Raw genomic sequence first — 13,598 nt, forward strand, 5'->3', positions numbered from 1 at the left:
TATTTTTTGTTGATTCTTCCATCATTCATTCACTGCCTCCAAGGCCAAAATCAGAAATGTATTACAGGCCAGTCTCAAGGATCTAATTTGTTTAGAATGGGTCAATTTCGCCCATCTTGTTTTATTTCATTTTCTCGTTTAGTTCGTGATTAAACAAAATAATCCAGGAGAGGGACCTAGGCAGTGTGAATGAAGTCAAGCTGATTCAGTTTTAATCCATCTCATTATTACATCCAAAAAATGAGTACAAATTTGGAGGGTTTTCAGAAAAAATTCCAATGTGAATCTCTAATGGGATTGCATTTTGCAAAAATGAACCACGAGCATTCCAACGTCGCTAAGATTTTGCAACTTTTTTTACCCTCCAAATATAAACGGATCATCTATACAAATTTTATCTTTACTCCCAATAAACAATAAATTCAATACGAAAACTACCATAGTTAATTTAATTCTTTGCAAGGTTTCAGTAATTTTATTGTGAGGAATATAAGTTGCCCAATCCTAGCAACATTGGAATGCTGTTGGTTCCTTTTTGCAAAATGCAATCCAATTGTTCAGCTGCAAATGATTCATGAAGTCGCACAATTACAGCCACATTGCTAAACTCATACATAGTTACCCGAGAAGCTCCTCAATTGCAAGAAAAAATTGGACAGATTCTGTCAGCTAAAGAAACAGACCTACAAGAAATCAAGTTGGAACAGGGTAAAAGAAGTTAGTTCCTCGCTGGCTTTCATGGGAATTTTATTGTGTTGAAAAACGTAATATTTTTCCCAACTTCACAAGTATTATAAGAAGGAATGTACAGCTGGCTCAAAATTTGTGAAAATTTGTCTTCTATATTTCATGACCTTCCGTCGAAGTTTTGAACTTCATTTTTCTGTTGTGATTCAGACTGTGTGGAAAAGTCCAATTCACACTATCAAACTTTTCGTTCAATCATGTCGGATGAAAAGTTGAATAATGTGATACTGACGAGAGAAAACGACAATTTGACGAAAAATTGGACGGAAACTTGAATGTGACGTCACATTGAACTTTCCATCCAATCGTCGCGACGCCAATTGGATGGAATTTTGAATTTGAATTTGGAACAAAATCTTCCAACCAATATGGGCAGAAGCTGTATTTTCGCGAAACGCAGGCTGATGATATCACACTACTACGGTAATTGGATAAAAAAATTGTATTTCCAACTTTCCATCCAACTTTTCATTCAATTATGTCGGATGAAAAGTTTGATTGTGTGAATTGGGCTAAAGGATCACTCTCTTAGGAGATCTAGTCTTCGAGCTGCAAGATAAATCGTGCATAGTGAAGGAATGTCCTTATTTTCCTACGCTCTCATGGAAATCCTGCAAAAAACCATTTGAGTCCAAATTATTAATTTTCACTTCTTGCTGGCGAATGGCATGTAAAAAATGAGAGAGCAAGGAAAAAGTTTATTTTTTATTTAAGAATTTTTCTTTCTCGAAAGTTCCATCATACTGATTTAAGGAATTTTCTTTTCTGGTTATTGGTAAGTTGTTTTTTGAATGTTTAGACACTTTGACTGCAAAGTGAACAAAATGACTAATAAATCCTTATGGCACCAATAAAAAAACTTGAGGTGGTCCAAGGACCACGAATATTTCTTTTGCCGTTTTGGATTACATACAAAAAATGGACTGCTTTAAGCAGAAAGGAACCAAGCTACATCAACTATTGCAAAATTTAATTGGGAACTTTAATTTTTTACATAAAAACGGTTGTGCGGATTTTTGTGCAAATTTCAGTGAATTTTCTGCAAAGTACGCAACAAATTTTTCAAAATTTTCAAACAAATGTTTGTGCCAGCAGTGCATTGAAAGCAGACACCCAAAACAGTGTTTTGACTGCTTGAGCTTTTTCAGGTTGGCTGTTTCATGACAGTTAGAGAAAGAAAGAACATATTCATACGAAATGAATGTATTTAATAGTATAATATCATGATATCACAAAAAATAGAGATACAGTCATTTCTTGGACAAAAGCATATAAAACAGAATGCTAGTGTATGAAAAATCGGAGAAGATCAGTAAAAATTAAATGGTGACAAACTTAGAATTAAAAACTTACAAAATTAAGTAAAATAAAATAAGATTGGTTAAAATATTTAGGATGTAGCATACTCGGGACTCATGGTTATTCCAGGGAGCCACATTTACAGGAGTTAAAGAACTTACCTTCTGCCTCAAAAGGCACAATATACATGATGTAATTAAAACATACAAAAGGTAAAATTTTATTTATCAAACTAACAATAAACATAAAAAGTGACATACTCATTCTCAATTAAATAATAACAATTTTAAATCTGCGTTTTTCGTGTTTTTCAAGGTTCAGACAAATAATCTTATGTTACATTCCATCAAGTGTTCCTTCTCTTAAGAGGGATTGAACATAAAAAAGAAAGTTGTGCTTTACGTACATGTTACATTCAGTTTTGGAGGCAGGAATCACTCTTTGTTGTGCTAAAATGTGAAGAGTCTTGTCTGAAATTATTGGTGCAACTAAATCTTGCATCCGTGACCTTCATGTTCGTAATGAACTTCTGCCAACTAAGTTTGACAAACTAGAGAGGAGTCAAAAAGGACTTCATTTTTGGTTTCTCTAGAGCAGGTTTAACTGAATGATAATATTGCGTCAGACTGGCTGAACCAAGTTTGCTACTCTTATTTGGAGGAAGTTCCAAGAAGTGGACAAAGCATATTGCAAATTGTTTTGGTTTTTTTCATCCTGGGAACGAGAGATTCGTATCCATGGACTAGAGATTATATTTGAGTAAAAAAAGCTGATTAATATAGTATAGTACGATTTGTCGAGAGGGACGTGTTAGAAAAATAAGATAAATCATTCGGAAGCCCACTGTCAGCAATAGATCGTAAGGTTTACAATTGAAAGCTAACAATTTTTCTTGCTGAGATGCACAAGGGATACATAAGAGATAGGATTTGGGAGAAGAGCAGGAACTCAAAGCATAATGAAAGTTTTATGGAGATAAGGAGGTGGTAGGAGGTGGATCAACTCTGCAGTCACATCAGTTCCGTAACCATGCAACCAAACTTAAATCTCTAACTGTGCTGTTTTTATCATTCCATGCCTTGGCAAATTGGATAGCTCACTGCTGACATGAAACAGGTCTAATTTGAGAAACATTAATTTCATATCGGAAGGCCCAAATCAACATATGTATTTACATAGCTAAATAATCTGAATTATTTGAGAGATGTTCAACTCAAAAAAAAAGTACGAAAAAGCTGTAAGGAAACTTCAGGGAACAATTATTTTTGTTTTATTGACAACAATAAATATTTTCTGAAATTCCTTCTAATACAGCTTTCTTAATGTAGCAACTATACAAGAGCAATAAAGAGCTGTTTTTTGGTAAGTCTTCAGGTATACTAGAATGGATCATCTCTAGAACAATTTTGCAGTAATCAAGGCGGAATAAATTACAAAAATACAGAAATGATTTAGGGTCTTCATCATCTTTGAAAATTAAAAATGTAAAACCTGCATGAGAAATCACTAATGAAGGCACATTATTCTACAGTTTCATCATCGATACGTAACACATTATGAGAAGACGTATCATCTACAATAGAGGTCAACACATTCAATAAAAAGGAGGGTAAGAAACAGTAATTCTATTAATAATTAGTAAAGACACCCTTTCCTAAAAAGAAATTCCTTTCCTAAAAAAAAATTGTCCACATATTTCAAGCATTAGAATTGTATTTTAAATTTTGCAAAGCAAGTTAATGAAATATGGTTAGGTGGAGAGTTACGAGCAGGAAAAATTGACAATGGCACAAAGTAGTGACATTTTAACTGACCAAGGAATTGATAGCATCACGGTGAAGAAATGAACAATTCAAGTCAAGGTGATGCAAAATTTAACAAGGGCCTATAAATGCCCACTGCAGACATCTTTTTGTAATACAGAGGTTAACACGGTAAAAAGTTAGACAGTAAATACCCTAGAATATCTTGCATTTTTTCTTTAAATCATAGGCGCTTTCATAGCGCCAAGTTTACAGAGGAACTGAAACCAAATATAAAAAATCTACTTATTTCACTATATTAATTGTTTGGTCCAAAATAGGATATTTAAACAGACGATTACCATAACGCATACATTTGAAAGGTAACCATTAAAATCGGACCAAAAGATAGAATTGGTGCCACTAAGCATATTTTTCTGTGATCATGCAGATGTGCTGACGAGCTTTTCTTTCTCTATCATCGGCTTGCTCTGACTAATGCCGAACTCATTTACCCTCTTACACATTTTATCTTGTTCAATACCTTTCAGGTTTTTGGTAAAACAGTTCTTTCTTTAAAGGAAAATAGCGAAGTTCAAAGGTGAATACATAGACCTCTAGTCAGGTTAGGGATTAAAGCACCATCAGATATAGTAGAAATTTTTAGAACCAACCCATGAGCATGAAGCATAACTTAACGTTTGAATAGATGTAAATCAATATATCCATTTACGATAGATCTATACCACTGACAAATTACCTAAATCAGGTATTACAAAACTTTGATTGTTTCTCTGATACACTGCGTTTGTACAACTGTTACGCAAAAAAAATTTAATTCCAAAAAAAATCCTTCAATTGTACATCTAGCTAAGGCTAATTCCGTACGTCTTGTACCTCGAGTAGATTTTGGTTTTTTCACCATTATAATTGATGGACCAGACAACATCAAGTTCTCACTTATGAAGTAAACTGAAAATTTTCAATATGAAATTTTGAAGAGAGAGCCATGGTGCAGTGCTTCAATTTAAACCTTCCTAGTGGTACATTGAATAATGCTAACGTCTGTTAAAACAAGAAGTGTTTGTACGTGAGATTGTTCAAATATTTACACAAATTAATTAGATTTTACTCAACTCATTTTCCTGACCGACAAAAGTAGTTCTCCATCAAAGCTGATGCTGCTTCCACTTGTTTGAGGACATTTACAGTACATTTTCGACCGCATAATGAGAAAATTATTAAAATTTTCATGAAGCTTTCAAATAAGACCATAAAATCCAAAAAAATTCATCTCTCTGTAACTAATTTATCTCCAAACGCACGAACAAATTGCTCCTTCCTGACACACACTTAAATTTTTACGTATTACTAAAAAAATATGCGTGACTAAATATCCTAACTTTTCAGAAAACATGGAGCACCACATTGACCATAGCTCTGACTATGACCAAAAATAAACACTAAAGCTAGATTAAGTTTTCAGACAAAGCCAACAAATCTTGAAATTATTCTTTGTCTTTAAGTCAATCTCATTAAACTCCTAACTTGGTAAGAGAGAGGTCAATCCTATTTTACTCAATCTTTACTCTCATGAATCAGGGTTTCAAAGGGATTGAAGAAAATAAAAGAGAGGGCAATCGTAAGAAATGCTGCAAAATAAAACAGTAAGAGATAAAAAAAATAATCATATAAAAATAAAACAGTAAGTTTACAAATACAAGTCCATTGCGGACACATCAGCCTGATTAGAAAAGGGAGAATGAGAATCTTTCAAAACTGAAGACGTTATTACGTCTCGATTATCTTGGCTTCTGACCGAGCAAATGCCAGAAAAACTTGCTCCAGTGTAGTATTACAGATTTGGTAATCTTCGACAATATTCATGCTCTCCCGAATGCTTTGCATCCTCGAGAATAATTCAGACAAAGGCACCGATGGCTGTGTGATGTGATAGTTCAACAACCCAGCATGTTTATCTTTCAGAACAATATCATTTCCGAACTTCTCAATTACCATGTCCTTCAAATCCTGAAGGTCGCTTTCAGTCGCATTGCCCAACTTAATCATTATTGAATAACCTTGCGCGTATCTCTGCTTCAGATACTCGACGTTGCCGATACACATCATCTTTCCAGCTACCATTATTGTAAGACGATCACAGAGTGTTTCACACTCGTCCATACTATGAGAAGTAAAGACAATTGCCTGGCCATGCTTGCGTGACTCCAGAAGTACATTCCACAATTTACGACGGGAGATGGGATCCACACCACTTGTGGGTTCATCCAAAACCACTAGGCTCGGATCACCGATCAGCGCCATTGCTGTGCTAAGCTTCCGCTTGTTTCCACCTGAGTAAGTTCCACATAGTTTATGTCTGTACTCGTTCAGACCAAGGGTAGATAGCCACTTGCTGATCTGCTGGTTAATCTTTGAACGATGAACGCCACGTAGCTTGGCAAAGGTCTCGAGCATTTCATTTCCAGTCAGATATTCGTTGATGCCATCAAATTGCGGACAGTAGCCGATCATAGACAAGTATTTCTGCCGTTTCTGACTAAGGAAGTAGTTGAAAATAGAACAATCACCAATGGTGGGGAGTGTGTCGCCTGTTATCATGCGGAAAGTGGTTGTTTTTCCTGCACCATTGACTCCTAGCAGACCAAAACATTCCCCTGGCTTTACGGCGAAGCTTATTCCTCTTACAGCAGCATGGGTGCGGGAGAATTTTTTGACGAGGTTATCGACAATCAGAAGGTGATCAGAAATATTATCTGGAAAAGACAAGAAAGAAAGTTATATTAAGCATAAAAGTCAAAGGAATAACATGGTCATTGGTTTTTTGTGCTGATTCAGGGAGTGAAATAATCTTTGATATTTCAGTTTTTCCATTTATACCTGGAAAACACAGCAACCTGATGTCCAATCACTCATGAATTGGATCAAGTTGCAAAAAGAGGAACCCATCTACACTTTCCAAGAAATTAAGCTAGCAGCTGCGCAGAGTAAAAGTGAACAAAATTGGACCAAGTTTATCAGAAAGAAACCAACCCACATCAAGTTGAAACTGAGAAAAAGAGGTTTGAAGTTTTATTCCTCCATAAGACTCAATGTGGAAAGTAAACTTTAAACCCTTATTTTTACAAACTGATATTTTTTTTCGACTTCCAGTTTTTGGCAGAAGATCCAACTAGGCGAACCCGAAACATTCTCATCTCTATTTTTTCGAAAATGTGGGTTGGTTCCTTTCTGATGAATTCGATCCCACTATCTCTCATCTAAAATAGCAAGAACTCAAAAATTAACTCTGTGACTTTTAGTTAAAGCTGTCACGTAAAAACCTGAAAAAGTCTATTAGATGAGCCTGGGGTCCATTAGAATGCTCATATTCTTGAGTTCATTGAATAACGCAAACTACGGATTCAATTGAAAATTGAATTCATCATTGAGTCTTGTAGGGTATTGATCATGAAAAAAAAAAAAAAAACATTTTCTAGGAGTGGCTTCAATATGAGTTGGATTCTTTCTATGTACTTGGTTTGCATGCGACAGGATCTGATAATAAAGACAGCATTGCAAAATTTGCTGAACTAAATCCTTCCAAATGTTTGCTTCGGACGGCATTGGTTTTCTTTTAAGGGCAGTGAAATACAGAGACATGAGACAGATGCAGAGCGAGTGTCTACTAACTTGGAGGAGAAAAATTCCCAGACTTTTCCAGCTTTTCCCTAACCAAAGTGATCATTATTCCCTGACTTATCACATTAACAATTCCGATGCTTAGAACTGAAAATAAACCATTTTTGGAATTAATGTCACTGCAAATGGCAAAAACAGGAAACCTTTCTTTTTTCTCCAAATATTAATCATTCAATTAACTAAAATTACAATTCCTTCCTGAAAATTATTTTTTCTCTCCTCGCTTTTCAGAGCGTAACTTGGAGCACTGAACTCAAGTCTGCCGGCCGATTATTAAAATTTATAGATAAAGCTATATACAAAAAAGACAAGAGAGGTAAGGGAGGGATCCTATTGGTGGAAGCAGTAGGTTGGAATGGACGAAGAACGTAGATGATAGACTAACTAACGGCAACCGACCAGAGACCCATTAGTTAGTCCTTTATTTTCCTCCTTAGTCTGTAAGAACCACCTGTTTCAACCAATGGGATCGTTCCACACTTCCTAAGTCTTCTTTGTCAATCGTTTTGTCTAGCAGTTCAGATAATCAGCCCGTAAACTGAGACTCACTTTGATTGTGCAGACAGCGCTGATGTTTTTTTTTACCCAGATGCTTTAAATTTTCAGTCTTTTTCATAGAATTCCTTAACTTTTCCCTAAATTACCTGTTTTCAAGACCTATATACACCCTGCGCAGAAAGTTGTGCCAAAATCGGAAAATCTTCAAAAAAAAGACAAATAAGTCGGAAAATGAGATTTGTTCGAAAGTTCTGACAATGCCATCATAAAGAAAGTATTGAATTAAATATAAAGATCTTAACAAGGAGCTAATGTATAGAGTTTTTTTCTCAATCAGTGCACAGCTTCTGACTGAAAAATTAAGCGACACAAAGTTGAGAGCCAAGGTGAGGTAGTGCGCAAAGTTCGAAGGGCACATGCAGAAAAATTAAGAATGGTTCAATCAAACATTAAAAACATTATTCCTCCCGGTTTTTAACATGCTAGATGATTCCAATAGTCATTTAACAGAGATGTTTGAAAGAGAGGGTAAATTTCCTTCATTTTCACAAGACAAAATTTTGATTCACTCTTTGAAAATATCTTCTTTCAAACAAGTAAAAACATCCCTTTTGTTTAGAGTTAGACATGCTAGAAATTATGCAAAACACGCTGAACATAGCCACCCTTGACAAAAAACAGGCTGCCAAATCTATGCGGTCTTCTTGCAACTTGGTATTAACAAAATTAAATCCGAGAGAAAAAAAAGGAGCAACAAAAGTTTCTTCGTGTTATCGGTTTATATTTTTTCCAAGACATTTGGCCAAGCTTTGGATTTTTCTGAGGGTGTGAAAATTGTGCCATAATTTTTTTGGCTCAGGAAATCATAAAAAATGGTGTGATGCAAGTTGTCATGAATGAAAACTTTTGTAACTAAAAACCGGATACATAATTGCGATATTTCATTCAATCTTTCATTCAATCATCTAATCAATGGTTGTCTTTTGAGCAGTTTGGCAATTTCAGCTGATCTATAATACTAAAAAATCGAAAATTTAATTCCTGCTATCAATTACATAATTTGGCAGGAATTGATTCTCTAGCATTTTCTAGGTGGAATTGGAGTCCAGAAACATTTGATTTCCAATTTTGATAATAATTTCGGCATGATTATAGCAGAGAAGGTGTTATCATTTGAAAGCTAACTGCAGGATTTAATTGCACGGCAGACCCCTAAAATTTTATTTCAAGTGAGCCATTTCCCAATTTCGTTTGCGGACACAAAACACTAAAATGTATGATACACAAATGCCTAAGAATAATATTCACTCAGAGGAAGAAGAGACCGGAAAAGGAGCTCTTTTCTTTTCAATTAATAAAAGCATATGATCAAGGGCCCTAAAGAGTGTACAGGATCCACGATTGACAAAGATATTAGACCAACACAGCGAAAGCTTACACCCGGTTAAAACCAGAACATGGAATTTGATTTATCAGACCTACCCTTTGAGATTGTTATGTCTCCGATAACCTTGCCGATATTTACGCAACCTGAGTTTCTATATGTTACTGAAAAATAGCCATTCAAGGAGTGTTACTCGAGCAATTCATAGATATTTATAAAAAAGTGCAGTGCTCACTTTTTGGCCTTATGTGCAAGGAAAAAGGATAAGAAAGATAAAGCATTGAAGTTCTTTCAGAAATGCGATTAATAGTTCACTCATTCATTAGCTTAATAGCATTACAGCTGGGTTTCTGAACACAACTTCATTGCGTACCGCGAAAATTAGGTAGAATACTAAAATACTGAATAGAATTCGAAAATCAACAGATATCCATTTTAAAATCTCCTTTTCATGACCAAAAAATATAAATTATGTGCAGCTGTATACTTTTTGAGCATAGCAAATTCTATTTGTTCCTTCTCATTGGGGAAAAAATATGTTCGGCCGCTAGGATAAATCATACTCATCAAAATTATTCTGAATGACATCAATAAAAAAATTAAAAACTAAAAGAATCAACTGCTAATTGCTAGCAAGTGCTGGATACATGAAACAAACTAAAAATAAATGAGGATATTCATGAAAAAAAAACAACAGAGGTCAGGAGAATGGAGGACATGAAGCTGGAAAGAAAAAACAAATATTACCTGGTCATGGTTCAATGGCCATCAATTTTTGGTGTTGTAATTTCTATACTTGCCAGTCAAATAATGTTAACTTTTGAGATAGAATCCCTCACCAAGCAAGAAATGAGAGTTGAAAAACGTAAAACGCTAACATACCTGGCTGATCTTTAGCAGAGTCAACTCTGTCTTTTTCTTCATTGACGTCTGGATCCTCACTTGAATGATTTTCATCGAGGAAGTGCGTGCCACAAATTCTGTTGAAAGCTAGCCTTTGTATCTGCTCTATGTAGCCGAGTTCGACCAGAATAATTATTGCCAGATAAATCAATGCGTCAATAGCCAACGTTAGCAGGTAGTTGTTCAGACCAATATCACTTTTTGTTGACCATTCGAAATAGTTTAGCTCTGATAAAACAAAATTGACATGAGATAGTGGCACAGAAAAAGATGATTTACACAACAAAAATAGGAAAGCTCCCCTTCGCTTCATTTAAGGCTTGGCAGAGTACCACCAGAGCAGTACCACCAGAGCATACAGTTGGCTTAAGAAGACCAGTGCAATTATTCTGTTGTAAGAATCGTGCATCTTCATTTTTACCTGAAAAATTTCCAAGAATAGCAAATCTTTTTTGCTTTTCTTCCTAAAAACTGTTAAAGGTACTAATCGTTAAAATTTTAATACTGCACGTACAATTTGTAGGTTTTACAGAAAAGAAGAAGTTGAACGATTTTGTGTACCATGTAGTCATTGATTTTTGATTCAGTGATTTCATCAAAAAGTGGGTAAAAATTTGGATCAGATTTTGAAATTAGGGACTACTAATTTAGGCTCACCCACAAAAGCACCTATCAGCGTGGGGAAACTAATGGCACATATGTTGTTTGAGGAATGAGGCAAAAATTGTTGTTTCATTTGCAAAATGTAGTCGGTTTGATCTTATCCAAGACTATGAAGGCTGTACCAAGAATGTCATTACTCAACAGAAAATAATATCGGGATAACGTTAAGGCCCCTGAAGTTGGATACTCTAGGCGTAGCATTTTAGGTCTACATCAAGTGTATACTTTTTCCTGTTGCTTTCCTCATGAGAACAATGCATTTTTGCATACGTTGCATTCATGACCAAGTTGCATAATTCTTTAATCCCGATCCGAGTCTCTTCCTTAAACCGAGTCTTGTTTAACCTCCAGATGCTCATGGAGATGAAGTTCGTTGATAATATTAGCATTTGACAAACTTTGGAAGAAATTTTGATGGTTAATACATTTCAAAATGTTTCAATTTTAACCTTGTCTGATGATCCATAAAAGAGACATAGAAATGACACTTACTTGTGCATGGTTGATTGGGGCACAAAACGCACCAGCTGTTCTCAAACGCAGCCCACAGGAATGTCATCAATGCAATCAGGAATGGATATTGCGGCAAAAATCTCAAGATGTAATCTGCTAAGCCCAACCAAAACCTGTTTATGACCGCTTCCCCGGAGGCACCATTCAATTTTAGCATGGCGTACACTATAATCGCTCCATATGTTCCTGAGGAAAAAAGAGAGAATAAGATAGAGAAAACTGATACAATTTACGGCAAATAATTTGATAGAAAGGACATGGTGGTTTTGATTCACACTTCATGAGCTTAAATAATTTTTTCATCATAGAAATGCAAAATAGATAAGAGATGAAATTTTTGGTCCAATTTCGAACTATTGACATGAATTGACAAATAAGATTTGTCCTAGCTGCACTCTGCCGGCAGGCTGATAGTTAAAATTTTGTGTTTGTCTGTTAGCCAAGACTGAGGTGAAATAGAGCAATACAATTGGTCAGTTGCACCTTTGTCAAGCAGGATAATCATCCCGAATCACACTGAAATAATTAAGAGGGTGCTTTCAGTATGTCGATTAGACCGTTGAAATAAATGAAGACAAAAAGAATAAGAGCAACAAACAATTAACCCCATTACTTACATATTGACCTCAGCCCTGTCTAGTCTAGTGGAAAGAATAAAACACCAAATTTTAACAAACGCCCGCAGAATCATCACAATGCGCTTCACCAGACTTGAGATTTTGCACTACTCTCAACATGTTTTTGATGGGTATTTCTGAATGAATGGATTGTGTTATTCATTATCATTCAAAATAGTTGTCATACTGATTGGATAGTGTTCCTCACAGAAGTTTTTTCTCTGATGCAACACGTAAATAATTTTCAAAGTTAATTGTACACAAATTATTTTTGTTGTATTCTGTCGGTACGGGCTTTAAAGGCTGCCTATTTATTTAAAGATTTAGCATCACTGAACTGATTTTAGTGGTGAATACTACTGTTTAAAATTACTGACTTTCTCCGCATTAATCACTGATTCTAGGTGCATGCATTGAAAAAGAAGGCAATGGTTAAAAATATGTGAAGAAATTTAAAGACTTCGAAGAAAAAAAATACAAATAGACAATCAATAGGTGAGCTGGTCAAATTATATCCTACGTATTACATCATCTGAGCAAGAAACATGAAAGGACCAAAATACTACAGAATTTGAGGGCAGACTTACCGACAAATAGGTTGATGTTGAGGTACAGTGAGTAACATGAGGCATAAGATTTTTTGAAGTAAGAGAGGACATACGCAAATAGAATGTTGCTGACACCCGAGATCATCAGAATGAAACAAAGGATCACTGAGAAAAGATAAAAAAAGGTGTTATTAACATCTGAAAATAGTTTTAAGCACAAGGCATAAAATATGTTCACAAATTCAGTCAAATACATCTATTGAACTGTTAATTTTTACGATATTGTCTCCTGCATCAGACATTTAAAAAAAATTGCATAAAATTGGGTTCAAATATATCAATATAAATATATAAAAATTGGGAGCAAAACATAGTTTATGAAGCTCTCACCAGATTGTGAACTAGCATCAATACTTGTGCTTTTGAGTTTACCGATAACCTAAACATGAAATATTTAAAATGAAAAAATTGAAAAAAAGCGCAAGCACTATAAAGCTTCTATTAAAGAGTCAATTCTTCATTGAACAACCACATTTTTAGCTCGTTTTAATGTGAGACACATGTAGTGACGAATAGATTTATTAACGGATGAAGTGAAGAGAAAAATTGTCAACTTACCACCTGCTTCAGCAAGTAAGTTTCCACTGATAACGAATACAAAGACTGAGAGGAAGGAGACGATGAGGAAATAAGCGTAGTCAACGATAAATGTTGTCATCCAGTAAATCACTGGTGACACGCCTGTCATTAGCTGCAGTTGCTTGGCATTATTGAGCCGCTCTACAATGGGAAACGCGATGAGAGATCCCGTCAGAATGAGGAGCGATGTCCCGAAGAATTGGATCCAGGCAAAAGCGTAAAAAACAAACAAAGCCCCTCTCGAAGTAGGCTCCAATGCACAGGGTTCCTAAGAATACAATTAAGTTAATAATTCATACAAGAGAGATGGACAAGAACTTATATGAAAAAGCAAAAAATAAAT

General features: G+C 35.2%; 1 protein-coding gene across 5 annotated transcripts in view; it reads right to left on the reverse strand.

Moving 5' to 3' along the window:
• Positions 1 to 1,934: 1,934 nt before the first annotated feature.
• The window catches only part of LOC109038638 (phospholipid-transporting ATPase ABCA3), a 42,083-nt gene continuing 30,419 nt past the window's right edge, over positions 1,935 to 13,598 (reverse strand). For 4 of the 5 annotated variants that reach the window (XM_072302015.1, XM_072302014.1, XM_019053760.2 and 1 more), the window contains exons 19-23: positions 13,235 to 13,523; positions 12,656 to 12,781; positions 11,431 to 11,637; positions 10,255 to 10,503; positions 1,935 to 6,565 (exon numbers count right to left, since the gene is read on the reverse strand). In XM_072302015.1, the coding sequence (XP_072158116.1) occupies positions 5,580 to 6,565; positions 10,255 to 10,503; positions 11,431 to 11,637; positions 12,656 to 12,781; positions 13,235 to 13,523 (1,857 nt within the window). In that variant the 3' untranslated portion in view covers positions 1,935 to 5,579. Of the gene's footprint in view, positions 6,566 to 9,417; positions 9,537 to 10,254; positions 10,504 to 11,430; positions 11,638 to 12,655; positions 12,782 to 13,234; positions 13,524 to 13,598 lie in introns of those variants that run through there. The other variant, XM_072302016.1, reaches the window with a different exon arrangement.

The sequence above is a fragment of the Bemisia tabaci genome, chromosome 6, assembly GCF_918797505.1.
Source record: "Bemisia tabaci chromosome 6, PGI_BMITA_v3".
Classification (NCBI taxonomy): domain Eukaryota; kingdom Metazoa; phylum Arthropoda; class Insecta; order Hemiptera; family Aleyrodidae; genus Bemisia; species Bemisia tabaci.